We start from the raw sequence: 15,161 nt of genomic DNA on the forward strand, positions 1-15,161 counted from the left end.
AGAGAGGGAGACACAGAATCGGAAACAGGCTCCAGGCTCCGAGCCATCAGCCCAGAGCCTGACGTGGGGCTCGAACTCACGGACCGCGAGATCGTGACCTGGCTGAAGTCGGACGCTTAACCGACTGCGCCACCCAGGCGCCCCTCTTAAGCCTTTTTCAATCCGGCATTGGCGCGGCCGCCCTCACGGTTCGGGCCACGCCCACACGCCGGCGCCTCCTGGGGTCCTTCCGAGCGCATTGATATGATTGGCCCGCGGTTAGTGGTTCTCTTTTCCTCCCTGGCTGCCTAAAGCTCGACCGCCATCATGGTGAGTTTCCTTAGACCCGTGCAGTCATCCGTCGCGTATCTGAGCCATCCTTCGTCTCTGGGTCCTGCCTTTTGCGCTATGGCTACCTGAAGCCCCGTCGCTCTTCTTTGGCTGTGTCTGACGGAGGCTGGTTGCCTAGAGACCCGGAGCCGTCGGCGGGGAGTCCGGGCTGCGCTGCCGGACCCGGACACGCCGGGTTTCAGGGTCCAGGGCCTGGGGACTGCGCGAGCGTCTGCTGCGTTTGTCGCCTTAGTGGAGCCTAGTGGATTGGGCTGGGTGGGGTGAGACTCATTTCACCGGGGGTCTCAGTTTGCGATAGGCGGTTTGCAAGTGATGGCAGCTCTAGAGGTGAAGCGGGTACTGGCGGCGCCCGGGCGAGTTGTGGCGAGTGAAGCCGATTCCACGTGTAAGCTAAAATATTGTCAGCCGGATGGAACTTCTTGCACACTGGGGAAACCGAGGCCCTGGACATGGAAGCCTGCAAAGAGTGTGGATTAAGTCATGACTAGTCAGCTCTGTCTTAAAGGTTCAGCACCCATTTCTAAGTCGACCTCCTCTGCCCCACCCCCCCTTCCCCCCGATCTTCTGAAGAGTTGGGTACTATTGAAGTGAACTTACTTTGGTGTGGCTTTGCAAACTGAAATTGAAATGTAGCAACCAATTGTTGTCTCTCCCTTCTCTCCTCTTTTTGTAAAATTTTTTCTTAGTGGAAACATGCCGAATGCCCACGTTTCCTTGGTGGTCACTTGTGTAAGAGCTGTTGGGCCATTTAGAAGGGGGTAGGATTTCTTGTGGGCCATTCAAGATGGGTAGTTGACCTGCAGAGTGCAGTGTTTGTGTCCGATTTGTGCAGGATGTTAGGAACGTAGTTGAGACTATAACCTTTGTTAAAGTGGAAGTAGTTTTAGTTCAGAGAATGGGTTCTTGGGTGAGGGTGATTTTGGGGTTTGTTTACACTTAAGGGTACAGTCTGCAAAATCTGGAGACATTTTTTCTTATCATGACTGGGGAGTTGGGGGTGCTACTGGCCTCTAGTGGTTAGAGGCCATGGGTGCTCCTAAACAGCTTAAAATAGGACAAACCTCACAGAATTAGGACCAAAATGAGGTGTTGAGTTAGAGAAACTGCTCCAGAGTGATTCCCGTAGCAAAGAGAAGTAAGTTTCCAAAAAGCTGTTGAGTGGGTTTTCTTGGTACTGCGTTTATGTGTGTTAGAGGTGTCCTAGAAGTTAGGCACTTGGGATTTGTTTTTCTTTTCATGGAAGCATTCCCACCACTGGTTCCTGTGGTTCTTGAACATTTGAAATGTGGCTCCTGGAGCTGCGGGATTCGGAATTGCATCTTAAATGTCATTTGATATTTAGAAATTATTCACATATGGCTGGTGGCTACTCCTTGGCAGTTCCAGAGCTTGGAAAATTACAGCGGATCAAGAAAAGGTTGAGTGGTATCATTAACTAGTGTGTAATATTTTCAGAATGACACAGTAACTATCCGGACCAGGAAGTTCATGACCAACCGACTACTTCAGCGGAAACAGATGGTAAGGAAGGACACATCACAGTTTGGTTGTTTTGCTTCAAAAAATGCATTTCGTAATGATAAATGCTAAAATTTGTTATTTCTTTTAAGGTCATCGATGTTCTTCACCCCGGAAAGGCAACAGTACCTAAGACAGAAATTCGGGAAAAACTAGCCAAAATGTACAAGACCACACCAGATGTCATCTTTGTATTTGGATTCAGAACCCATTTTGGAGGTGGCAAGACAACTGGCTTTGGCATGATTTATGATTCCTTGGATTATGCAAAGAAAAATGAACCCAAACATAGACTTGCACGAGTAGGTGTTCTCATTTGTTCAACAGCTACTGAAGACTGAATTTCAACAGCATTGTGCTGTGGGTGCAGGGGAATGAGCAAGAGCAAGCAGTCTGGGGAAGGACAAGCTACAGATCTGAACACTAATGGGGTTAAGAGAGAAGGTTCTTCGACAGATGTACAGATAAGAAAGAGTGTAGGATGTCAGTAATGGAGTCGACAGCTTTTGAAGAGATGGCACTGGGGCTGGGTTTAGAAGGGCAAGTAATAATTGTGAGGATAGGAGCTGGAAATAGGGGGATGAGTTTGAAAGGTTGGCACCAAATTGAGATCCTTGATATTAAAGTCTGAGTTTGGATTTGGTTCTCACAGGTAGCCAGGAACCATGAAAGGTTTTTGATCATTTTGTGGGTGCCAAGCACTACAGTGAACTACAGCAGTGAGCCGGAGAAGCTCCCTTAGATTCTAGGTCGTAAACTAGTACGCAGATGGTTACTTTCAAGTACTTCTGTTTCTTTTTCTCTGCCATCAGATCAGTAGAACACAGGTGAGGGAAAACATGATGTGGTAGATAGATGCTGCACTCTTTGATTGGGTGGTCTGGGAGGCCTTGCTGAGCAGGTGACGTTGAAGCTGAGGTCCATGTGAAGGTTGGTTGGAAGCAGTCTTCAGGCAGCAGGAACGGCAGAGTGACGTGGGGCATTGAGAGCACATCTGATTCCTGTGCCATTGATTTGTACATGTACGTGTCCCTTAATTTGATGACCAGGTACTAGCACAAACAAGTATTTTTAAATGTACTTGAAGAAGGATTGATTTTGGGAAGCTGCATTTCTTGAGCTGTCTGGCTTGGTCATGGTCCTTACCAGATTAGTTAATGCTGAGTTGATGTTGCCAGTCACTTATGAGGTACTCCTTTCTCCTTCAGCATGGCTTGTATGAGAAGAAAAAGACGTCGAGAAAACAGCGGAAGGAACGCAAGAACCGAATGAAGAAAGTCAGGGGAACTGCAAAAGCTAATGTTGGTGCTGGCAAAAAGGTATTGTTCATCAAGGAGAATACAGAAATGTCAGTTGCAGGTCTTTAGTTTCTAGAAAGGAGGGATTTGTTTTCTTAATAACCTTTTTTAATGTTTTCTCTTTTCCCACTTCTTCTGGATTACAGAAGGTAACGTGTTTTGAGACGCTACACGATGTAGTATCTTAACCTCACTAGAGTAGCTTTGCCCACCCTTTGTCAGCTCACAGATTAGCACAACGCGGGCCACATCGGTTCAGTCATCTTGGTGGGCCTCTTGCAAGCCCTATCAGGAAAAGTTTCCCATTTTACTGCTAATTGGTTTAGACTGTTAATGGGGAAGTATGTCTGGTTCCCGGAGATTAAATTTATTTGCTTAAAACGGATAACTGGTTTAAGAAGCTGTTGAATCAATGTGGCCCATGTTCTCCTGGCATGCTGGAGAGGCAGCTGAGAGATCTCAATTGCTTCCTCTCCAGTTAGCCAAGACTGAAGTGATTTTAATGATAAGCAGCTTTTTACCAGCTTTGCTAGCTAACTGTAAATAATAGTTGAATGGAATTAAGGTGCTGGGTTGTTAAATTAACAAATAATCAAGTGTTCTGTGAATTTTTTTTTTTTTTTTTTTTTTTTTTTGCCTTTTCCCTCTACTTTCTTGGATTTCTTGTTCATCAGAAATGAAGTGTCTAGCAGGTACTGAGATTGTGAGCACGGTGTGGGGATGCATCACCTTCACGGAGTTTGCTTTGATGCTTTGCATGTTGGCTTTTGGACAACAAGAGTTTTCTGTAGTATGGTGTTTTATAATTGAAATGCTATGTTTTAAAATGGTAGATTATGAGCAAAGGAGAAAAACTTTTAATCTCGTTTATTTTGGAAACTCAAAAATGCATGTTATGTTGCGAAGTGACCTGGTGGAGGAAGGTGGGTACTCTACCAAGTAGGCACCTTTTAATTTGTACTGGGAAATGCTGTGCCCCAGTTACATACCCAGGAAATGGCTTTGGTTGATACAGGCTTTGGGAAGGGTTCTTTCATTTTTTTTATCAACGGTCTTTCCCTTAGGGACCCTGGGACTGGTTGATTTCATTGGCAGCTCTAGTCTAGGAAATCTGGCAAAGCATCTGTCCAGGAAGCATTTGCTCAATAGAATGGCCTTGTACCATTCTATTGCTTTTTCTTTTCTTTTCTTTTTTTTTTTTTTTTAAAGTTTTTAAAGTTTATTTATTTTGAGAGAGCGCAAGGGAGGGAAGGGTGGAGAGAGAGGCAGAGGGAATCCCAGACAGGCTCCATACTGTCAATGCAGGGCTGTATGTCATGATGGTGCGATCATGACCTAAGCTGAAATCAAGAGTTGGAGGCTTAACCCGAGTGAGCCACCCAGGAGCCCATACATCGCTTTTTATTGACCTCTGATTTTCCATCTGCTGTCCATTTTTCTTTTAATTGAAAAAATTCCAAGGTAATTGTATATTCACACCAAGGTTTTCGACAAATACGCTTTTTCCATAACTATCTGGCCACAGTAGTTCACTACCCCCATGTTAACCATTTTTGTGCATTTGAGCAGCCCCAATCCATAGCATGTGAAGTGGGCTAAGACCGGGTTGGAGGGTAGTAGGGTTTTGAAACACTGTAGTCACTGTCCCTTTGTGCTTCCTCTAGCGATGACTCCTGCCAGGCAGTGAATGTGTTATGCCTGCCCACCTCTCTAATCACATTGTCTTCCCAGCCGTGGAGTTCTAGTAATGGATGAACTGCCAGAGGAACTACTTGCTGCTTAGAACTGCTCCCTGTTTGTGAGGCTTATACCTGTCAACGGAAGTCCCAGAGGTTGCAAAAAGATTCAGTCAGTGGACTGATCTAGACCAAAGGACATTTAACCCGTTCTTGTCTTCATTCAGCCTTTGAGACCTGTGTGTTAGTGCTTGACGGTGACGTGTGTGGAGGGGCTACCTCTGTGGACCTGAGCATCACTGTCCATACTTCAGGTTGCACTGGTGCCTTTCACTAGCATAGCTCTGAAAACCTGGCTGGGAGATGAATGCGTAAATATGCACGTGTATTTGACTCAAAATGGCCAGGCATACTGATGTTAGCTTTTGTTTTTGTTTGGATGTTGAAATTGGTATTTGCTCTTAGCTTTTGGGTACGATAGTTTTTTTTTTTTTTTTTTTTAACGTTTCATTTATTTTTGAGAGAGAGGGACAGAGGGTGAGCAGCAGGCTCCGAGCCTTCAGCACAGAGCCCAACGAGAGGCTTGAACTCACAGACTGGGAGATCACGATAGAGTTGTTTTAAATGAAGGAATAAATAGTCTTGCTTTTGAAGAGCACTTGAAGCCTTTTCATCGACTGAGTTTTGCCTTTTTAAAAACTAACTTGTACTGCTTTCAGTGGCTGTAAACAGTGACGTTTAAAGTATTGAACTGAGACAGGTTTTAGGCTTGCTTGATCATTTAGAGTTCTCTCTGAGGCTAAATTAATTTAGATTCTTGTGTGGGATGCTTCCCAGGTCTGTTGATGGTGCTTGTGTGCCCAGCATGATGTTGCTGAGCAGAGCAGGAAGGATAAGGGTCAGGCATGTGTACTTCATGTTTATGTAGGCGGTGGCAGCTTGGGTTGGCACTGCCGTTGGCATGATCTCTTCATTGTGAAGTCCTCGTGCCACTTTGTTTACATAAGAACGGTGGTAATCATGCGAGGTATTCTCAGAATGGGGGGGAATAAAATCAATGAGTGTCTGAAGAGTGTTTGGTATACACTTACAAAGCAAACAGTCATTTTTAAGGTGTCTGATTGCATGCATGTAAATGCAGATTATTTTGGAGTTTGAAAAGGGACTATTAATGAAATGTTTCTTTTCCTTCTTCCCTCCTTTCTCCCTTCCCTGCCACTGATTCAGTGAGCTGGAGATTGGACAACAGGTATAATTTAAGCTTTTCATGTAGATCATTAGACTTGTTTACTGATAATGGTAATTTAAAACTATAGAGCATGTGAAATGGTTTTAGAAGTCCACTTACAAATTCTCTCAAGAACTGTAGACTTTTAAATACTGATAATTACATGGTTTTGTTTTTAAAACCTAGTAGTATTTAACTGCTTTTTTATTTCATTTCTGACTTGAATGCTTGCAAGTTTTATTTCTTGATGCTTCCCTTGTGTTATCACCAAGTTAATATTCTAGGTTACTAATACTTTTTCTGCATGAGCGTCATTAAGTTTGGAGTTTGTTGAAGGGTTTGAACTTTAATTTTCAGGTTTTTAAAGGTGGTTAACTAACTAAATTTTTCTTTTTCTTTGTTCCACAGAAGGAGTAAAGATGCTTCAGGGACTATCTGGCGTTTGTGCAGATTTTTCATGAGAGGATTAATAAACTAAGAACTTTTATGTGTCTGGTTGTTTGAAACATTTGACGTTTACTGGAAGTGTTATGATAATTTGCTGTTAGAGCAGATTTAGATTGCTGCCCGGATTCACATGTTCACATAAGCTTTCAGTGAAAACTTGGCATGACTGTTGTTCCTTTCCGTGGCACAAAGGTGTTGGGTGTACAGTCTTAGCAAAGCAGGAGCATGTAGGTAGGGCCAGTCTGTTTTGCTTCATGTGAATACTTGCCATCAGTCTAGTTGGTCAGTCTCTGAAAAAGACACTTGAAATCTGAATTCCTTTTTGGTCTTCCTAGAACCTGACGTTATTCTTAATTAACTGAAAAATTTGCTGGCCTCGACAGGAAATTACTAGATTATAAGTTACTAGATTGCTAAATGTTTTGATCATCTATCATGAAGTCAGTAGGATCCACCAAAATCATTGTTAGTCCACTGTAAGTTTGTGCTTACGGGATAAGTGAGTGGGGAATCAGAGAGAGGCTCTAGTGTAATGAATATTTGGGTGTAGTGTGTAATAGCTTGGTAAATCTGATGGTATGTGCTTCTGGTGAAATATGGAGGGTTATGTGGTGTTACTTTTTCTTTGCTGGATGTTGATTCTGAGTTTGTCTTTTTCAGGCATCAGGGTTGAATACTCGAGCTCTGGATGATTGGTCATTGTGTACATTTGAGAGATTTGAGGAGTGGTTGTTTTAAGATTACTGTGAGGGTTGGGGTACCTTTTTTTTTTTTTGAAAAAAATTTTAAGTTTATTTACTTGGAGAGTGAGCTCAAGAGCATGGGTGAGGGAAGAGCAGAGAGGGGGAGAGAGAGAATCCCAAGCAAGCTCCACACAGTCAGTACAAGCCCAGTGCGGGGCCAAACCCACGCGTGAGATGACTCGAGCTGAAATCGAGTCGCATGCTTAACCGACTAAACCACCCTGGCGCCCTAAAGGTGGGGGGTGGTGCCTTTTGATGAGAGGATAGAGAGGGTGGAAAGTGCAGAAGTTGAGTTGAGGGTGAAGTGGCATTAATAGCTTAAGGGTTTTGGATGCTATTTTACCCTGAAGTTGGTGTAGGATTGGTTTGCATATTAACGTGGGTCCATATGGGAGTCTAGCTTATAAATACTATAGGAACTGTGTCTATGGATGAAAAAGCATCAGAGAAACCTCAGGAAGTGGTAATGGAATGAAAGACCTGGTTAGTTGGGTAGATGGGGATTCAGGAAAAGGCAAGAATCGTGATAGCAGAAAGCACAAGGTTGCTGGTAGGAATGGTTGTATGTTTTGGAGAGCATGGTGAGAGACTCTGAATGAAGAAGTTGGAGACCTGAGGATAGGGATGTGGGGGCTGGACCTGCTGGCCAAGGCCTGTGGCTGGTAGGGTGGGTGCAGTTGCTCCGCCTGGCTGCACCAGTATGCTCAGGCTGCACTCTTGGGTTTGTGGAACCCATGGCCCTGTGGGTGTCCTTGCTAGGGCCAGGATGTAGTAGGAGAGTGTGGAGGAGTGGGAGATTCAGGCCTGCAGGTGTCCGTTTTCACCAAAATGGCTGACTGGTGATGAATAGGAGTGGAGGGGGGGTATTTTATTTTGTTTTAATTTTTATTTCTTTTAGAGAGTGAGCAGGGAAGAAGGGCAGAGAGAGGATCTTAAGCAGGCTCCATGCTCAGTATGGATGTGGGGCCTGTTCCCACAGTCCTGGGATCATGACCTGAGCCAAAATCAAGAGTCAGCTGCTTAACCGACAGCCACCCATGCGCCCCTGGAGTGGGGGATTTCAAATTAGTGCAGAGGTCACTGGTGCCTGGTGGCCCACATTGTAGAAAGAGAAGGGGTTTCTGTGGCATTGAGACTGAGGGAGCAGAGGACTGGGGAGGAGCAGGCAGGAGCGAGGTGCTGAAGGGAAGGGACAGCTGGCAGAGGGGATGCAGGGCACCAGGTAAATTGGAGCTGGGGGAGGCGGGTGTGTGAACTAGCGGTCAGTGGATGGAAGGTTAAGCAGGACTGGTGGAAGCAAACTGAAGGGTGGTGGCTTTCAGAGCAGAGTCCCAGGGACTGATGTGAGCTAGCAGGCACAGCTGCAGGGAGCCTGAGTGGAAGTGAAGGTTGGTAGCAGTCACAAGGCATGGAAGCTTCTGTTGTGGTGTGCTCAGGGAGGGCGGAGTTGGCATTCATCCAGTAGCCTCTTGGAGTTGTGATGAACTCTGGCTGAGCTCACTGTTCCAAGGGACCTGCTGGGCTGGGCGGCTGCCGAAGTCACCAACTGGTAGTCTTGTCTGTGAGCTTTGTTGCACAGGGCACATTTTGAAACTGAACAAATGATACGTAACAATCCAGATTTCCAGCCTCTTGAAATATTGGGACCCAAGAGCAGGCTCACCTTCCTCCATACTGACAGTTGGCAAGGTTAGATGCCTGGCCACCTGCCTCAGGATAAGTGTTGTCTGGTCCACCATTGCCTCCACCGCAGCCTCTGCTCCTGCGCCTAGCTCACACCCTCACTGCCTGCGCTTTGATCTCATGTCCCTTCCATGTGATTTTTCCATGTAGTCCATGTGGATGTCTGGGCAAGTCATTTGGTCAAATGATAGGGTTAACTTCTCTTCAAATTGAGGTACCCATGGGTACCTGCTCTGCTGACCTGACTTAAGGCTATTTTGAGGCTCAAATGATGTAGCATCCACCTGTAAGAACAGTTTGGGAACTGTATTGCTAAGCAATGTGTGATAGGAAGGACTTGGCAGTAACTCAGTTTAAATTGTGGGCATCTGTGCTGTTGAACTTCAGGATTCTCAGATCCAGCGTTGTCGACCCTGACAGTAACCAGACCATGCTGTGCTGTCAGCAGGCTTTGAAGCAGCCCTTGTAAAAAGCAAAGTTAACCAAGGGGAGTCAACAGGGAGAATACCTCCCTTTCCTCAGTTTGGCCCTAGTGGGAGGCTTTGGCTTGGTGAGAGGTAGCGGGGATCTTTGAAGAAGCTAGAGGTGATTCTGATGGGGGTGGTTTTATAGTCTCCAGTGAATACTGGGGTGCTTCTTGACAGCTTGCCTCATTTGTAGTTGTATGTGCCCAAGGAATCAAGCAGCTTTTAACAGTGCTGTGGGCTTGGTTCCTTGGTTGGTTATTTTGGGTTCTCCTTCCAGTATCTTAATAGGTCATACTCTTGGAGCCAGGGCAAGCGCTGTTCTAGATTCCAGATAAACACCTCCTTTAATCTGCACGGTAACCATAAGAGGCAAGTGTCATTGGACCCATGTTGGAGAATTGACAGCAGTTAAGCAACTTGTGCAAGTAGTGGGGCTGGGGGTGGAACACAGCTGTCCGAATAGAGTCTTCATTGCTGTGCCTCTGATCACATGTTGAGTAGCTGTTGTCTGCAAGATACGTGAAGGTGAACAAGACCTGAGTTTTTTTAAGGTTTATTTTGAGAGGGAGAACGTGAGTGGGGGAGAGGCAGGAGAGGGAATCCCAAGCAGGCTCCAGTGTCCGTGCAGAACCTGATGTGGGGCTCGAACCCACAAACCGTGAGATCATGACCTGAGCCGAAACCAGGGGTTGGACGCTCAACCGACTGAGCCACCCAGGCGTTCCACGATAACTGATTTGTATGTCCACTGTGCTCAACAAATTGCCCGTTGCCGTGAAATTATTGAAGTAGTGATGGCCAACTGAATCTCCTGTTTACTGAGCTGCTGTGTGCCCTGGTCTCTGGTGGGGACTTGGGGAAGTGAAAGTCCCTCTAGGCTCAGGGGGTTAAGCAACTCCCCACAGTCTCTTGGCCTGGTTTCTCACCGTGAAGCAGCAGACGGTGCTTAATTGTGTTAAATTACATGATCGGTATCCAGAGGTGAGAGAAACCGTGCAGGGTGACTGGGTCTTAGAAGGCTTCTGAGGGAATACCACCAACTGGGACAATCTAATCTGGATGCACAGGAGCAGGGTTTTTTGATCTAGCGCCATGGAAGCTCAAAAAGAACTTTTGCAGGGTGGGAACAAGCAGCAGGTGTGGGTGAAGTGAGCCCACTCTTTTGGGGTACAGGTGGGTAAGGTGGGAGCAGCATGCTTGTAGATCAGATGGAAGGCCCTGTGGTGACTGGTGGCTTCAGCAGTTTGGCATAGTGTGTTTCTGGTATTAGAAACTCCCATTTCAAAAATAAGACTTCGGGTTGGCTTTAAGGGCACCAGAAGTTCATTTGTGCTGGCAAAGTAGAGGCTCTCCTGGGTTCTAGAACTCTGCAGTGTGGGTCTAGGGGGGTGAACACCCATGCTTTCATTTGCCCTTTACCATCTACTCCCTGTTGAATTTCTGTAGGCCAGACTTTGAAGTGAGATGCCCAAAATAAGAGTCCACACTGGTTGGGGGTTAGGGTATAAGTGAGGTTCTGGAGGGAAGTGAGACTAGAGAGGTCAGCAGGGAGCAGGTTACTGAGGACCTCGTGCAACAGGCTAAGAGGTTTTTTTTCCCCTTGTTCAATATTTTGGAATAAAAAACTGCTGGAGAATGAGATGTTGAGCTGTGGATTGAACGTCCGTGTCACATGCTGAATTCCTCTGCATGGGGGATACATAAAGCTGTTGGACTCTTCATCATGCATGCTGGAGAGGGGATTTGCGCAGGAGGCTAGGGATTGAAGAGATGGCATTCATGCAGTCTGGCTTGGAAAAGGACTAGACTAGAATTCGGAGACCTAGTTTCTGATCCTTGGTCAGCCTCTAGACACCTGGGGCTATGGATGGTAAGACTTTTCTGAGCCTCCAATTTCCCGTGTCTAGATGAGGTACAGGGCTAGCCTAAATTGGGCACCTGGGTGCTGGTTGAGAATACAAATGTCCAGGCCTCCTGAGTTAGCTGTGGGGGGCACCCAAGCATCTGAAGTTGTGATAACTTCCCCAGGCGCTGCTTCTAGTCTAGGGAAGTTTGGACTAATGGGCTTCTAAGGTCCCTTCTGCCTCACAAGTGTTGAGTAGGAGATATGATCCCTGTCCTCGAGAAGCTGGGACATGAACAGTAACACTGCTGATAAGATAATGGCAGAATAGCTGACATTTATTTTCTACATGCCAGTAAACCTGTTCGAGGAATTAGTTTTTCCTGGCTATCTGGAAGTAGAGTGATCCTGTGAAGCCTTTCAGAAGGTGTAAAGAACAAAGTTACTAATTTATATGAATTTTGGAGTGTTCTCAAACCCAGAAAGTAACCTCTCGAGCTTTCCTGAAATCTTGGGATACATCTTACTAATGGATGCACAAAATACATTGAGGTAAAGCACGGGTGCTCACAACACCGTTCAAAGCTATGGCGTCTTGGTGCTGAGTGTATGTTGGGGCAAGGGGCTTGGCGGTGACTCTTGCCACTCGGAGTGCTGCAAAACAAACTAAATGCTGTTTTTGCTTCCTCCCCCCCACTCCCGCAAAAATGAAAATGCTCTTTGGATTCCTTTCAGTTAGCAAAAATAAGTGCTCATGTAGGTTTTTTGAGGGGAGACCTGTGTATCATTTACCTTTTTCAAGTACTCTGTGAGGGAGCTATTAATATCCACATTTTACAGATAAAACTGAGGCTCAAGGTTAAGGAACTTGATTAAAGCTAACATAGCTTTGACATGGTATAAGTCTGGGGACATTTGGAACATCTCATAAAGGGCTAGAATTTTTGCTGAGCATTGGTGGGTGCAGAGAGATTAGCAAAGGCAGTGGTTTTCCAAAAGTCTTGAACTGGCTGTATCAGCATCACCTGAGAACTTGCTAGAAATGTAAAATCTTGGGCCCCAACCCAGAGCTACTGAACCAAAAACTGGGTTAGGTTCCAACAACCTGTGTTTTAAGAAGCTTCTTGTGCAGGCTGAAGTTTGAAAACCACTGAGGGGCAGGGGAGGACATTTCAGTGGGACAGCTGTGGGGACCAGGGAGGGCGGTGGTAAGGACTGCTCCAATTACTAGCCTTTCCTTTGGTGGAATAAAGAGGTCTGTGGAGCCACACAGACTCCCACAAGGTGGCACTGTAGGCACAGGCTCGGATGCAGCCTGCTTTGTTGTCCTGGTCGCTCTCCTTGCGGAAGCATGAAAAAAGCCTAATGCCACATCAACTGGAGAGGTCACTCTTTCTTCTCAGAGAAGGTCTAATGGGGGTGGTAATCTTGTTTATAGGATTCGGCCCTCGTAGGGAAGCTGAACCTGCAGGGCTTTCTGCTGTTCATGTGCACATGGCGATGTCTACCCATCCGTGCTGCAGTGTCTCTGCAGATTCAGTTCAAATAGCATTTCTCCTTTGTAAGCTGCCCCTTAGCTGTGTGCCCCAGCTAAGGGGCTTGCAGTTTATTTGGGTAAGAGAACACTTGAACCCTACTGGCCTGATTCTGGTTCAGTGTTCTCCCTGTGGTGCAGTGCCTCCATCCAGTTTTTGGATGGTTTGGGTGGGGGGCTAGAGTGCTGGGTCATGAGACTCATCTTCAGGCCTTAGCTCTGTCCCAACCATGTTTCCTCAGGCCAGTCTCTTTTTTCTGGGCCTCCGTTCCCTACTCTGCAAGATGGAGTGGTGCCGAGAGTGGTGGCCTTCAGACGCTTTTATAAAATTTTGCTCTGGGGAGTTGAGACCGACTTGTCCTAGTCAGGGAACCTGGATTGCAGGGCAGCTAGAAACCCTGCTGTAAGACGTCCGTCTCCTGTATCCACTTAAGTAAGCCTTGCTGGGGACTTGGTGCAAGGCAGTAAGGTGGAAACTATCAAATTGGGTTTTTTAAAAAGCACAGATCTCTAGACATAAAGGATTTACTATAGATTTCTATTCTGCATTTCTTGGAAGAAGGAAAGATTTACACCCTGTTCTCAGCTGCAGAGTGTATTCCACATACACACTGTGCAGAGGGAGGGGCCGTGACTGTGCGAGGCTTCATTCAGCATTCACCTCATTAATCCAGGAATTGGCGTACTACACACAGCTTGCTGTGACTGCTCACCCAGCTGAGCTGCTCTGCCTGGGTAGTCTCTGGAATTGTGTTTTCGGAGAGCTGTAGAGGTGCACATCACAGAGGCATGGGGGAGTCAAGGGAGGGTCTGGGTACAGCCCTCTGCTGGCTGCCATCCTCTGCAATGATACTCTGAGAGTTTGGCTAGAAATTGTCCGACCCATAGGCAAACACCATTGAACTGCAGCTCTTGTTGGCAGAGGAAATGTGTTCAACAAGATGCATCTTTCCAGCCAGCCTCCTTGGAGAAGGAAAGTTATTTAGTTGATCTGGCATCTCCCATTTTGTAGGCAGGTAGTGCTGCATTTTCTTCTGTTTATGGATAAGGCCACGGAGGCACAGTTGACTTTCCCTAAGTCCCCCAGCTCATCAGTAGTAGGGAGAAGACTAAGCTTCAGTCCTCTTCACCTTGAGCTCACTCCCCTTCTGACCCCAGACTGAGCTGTTTGCTACTCAGGAGTCACTTCTTACCCCGAGAGAGACAGACAGAGTGCAGAGGAGGGGTGGAGGGAGAAAGAATGCTGGGCTCGATCTCACAATCCTGAGATCATGCCCTGAGCCAAAATCAAGAGTTGGGCACTCAAATGACTGCGTCACCCCAGCGCCCTTTGTGATGAGAACTTTTAAGACCTCTCTTGGCAACTTTCAAATATATGGTATTGTTAACTATAGTCATCATATTGTACATGACATCCCCAGGATGTGTTTATCCTATAACTGGAAATTTGTACCTTTTGACTACCTTCACCAGTTTCTTCTACACTCTACCCCCTGCCTCTGGCAATCACCAATCTCTATTATTTCTTTGAGTTTGGGACTTCTTTTGGATTCCATATATAAGTGGGATCATATGGTATTCTCTTGCTCGAATATCACTTAGTGTATTGTCTGCCCTCAAGCTCCATCTATGTTGTCACACATGGCAAGATTTCCTTTTTTTCTTTTTTCAGTTTATTTTGAGAGAGACAGCATAAGTGGGGGAGGGGCAGAGAGGGAGAGGGAGACAGAATCCCAAGCAGGCTCTGCATGTCAGCTTGGAGTCCAATGTGAGGCTTGAACTCGTGAAACGGAGATCATGACCTGAGCCAAAACCAAGAGTTGGATGCTTAACTGACTGAGCCACCCAGGTGACCCTCCCTTTTTTATTTTTATTTTTATTTTTTTTTAATTTTTTTTCTTTTTAACGTTTATTTATTTTTGAGACAGAAAGAGACAGAGCATGAACGGGGGAGGGTCAGAGAAAGAGGGAGACACAGAATCTGAAACAGGCTCCAGGCTCCGAGCTGTCAGCACAGAGCCTGACTCGGGGCTCGAACTCAACGGACCGCGAGATCATGACCTGAGCCGAAGTCGGCCGCTTAACCGACTGAGCCACCCAGGCGCCCCATGGCTTAATAATATTCCACTGTGTGTGTGTGTGTGTGTGTGTGTGTGTGTGTGTGTGTGTATGTGTATGGTGTCTACCACATTTTTCTTTACTTTTTTTTTTTTTTTAGAATTTATTTATTTTGAGATAAGCACAGAGCTTGATGCAGGGTTTGATCTCATGAACCGTGAGATCATGACCTGAGCTGAGAACAAGAGTTGGATACTTAACCCACTGAGCCACCCAGGCGCCCCAATCTTTTAATTCATTTTCAGTTGATTTATTTATAAGTGCATAGTGTAAGAT

General features: G+C 46.1%; 1 protein-coding gene across 4 annotated transcripts; it reads left to right on the forward strand.

The window, feature by feature from the left end:
* The first annotated feature begins 235 nt into the window (after positions 1-235).
* Positions 236-6,541, forward strand: RPS24 (ribosomal protein S24). 4 transcript variants are annotated; one of them, XM_058696811.1, is made up of 6 exons: positions 246-309; positions 1,786-1,851; positions 1,941-2,150; positions 3,057-3,167; positions 6,050-6,071; positions 6,459-6,541. In XM_058696811.1, the coding sequence occupies exons 1-5, from the start codon at positions 307-309 to the stop codon at positions 6,050-6,052; spliced, it is 393 nt and encodes a 130-aa protein (XP_058552794.1). In that variant the 5' UTR covers positions 246-306; the 3' UTR covers positions 6,053-6,071; positions 6,459-6,541. The 4 variants fall into 4 exon arrangements, with proteins under 4 accessions (XP_058552791.1, XP_058552794.1, XP_058552792.1 ...); XM_058696808.1 differs by lacking the exons at positions 6,050-6,071; positions 6,459-6,541 and adding an exon at positions 3,293-3,730 and having other exon boundaries at positions 236-309; XM_058696809.1 differs by lacking the exon at positions 6,050-6,071.
* The last annotated feature ends 8,620 nt before the right edge of the window (positions 6,542-15,161 follow it).

This window comes from Neofelis nebulosa, chromosome 13 (genome assembly GCF_028018385.1).
Source record: "Neofelis nebulosa isolate mNeoNeb1 chromosome 13, mNeoNeb1.pri, whole genome shotgun sequence".
Taxonomy (NCBI): Eukaryota; Metazoa; Chordata; class Mammalia; order Carnivora; family Felidae; genus Neofelis; species Neofelis nebulosa.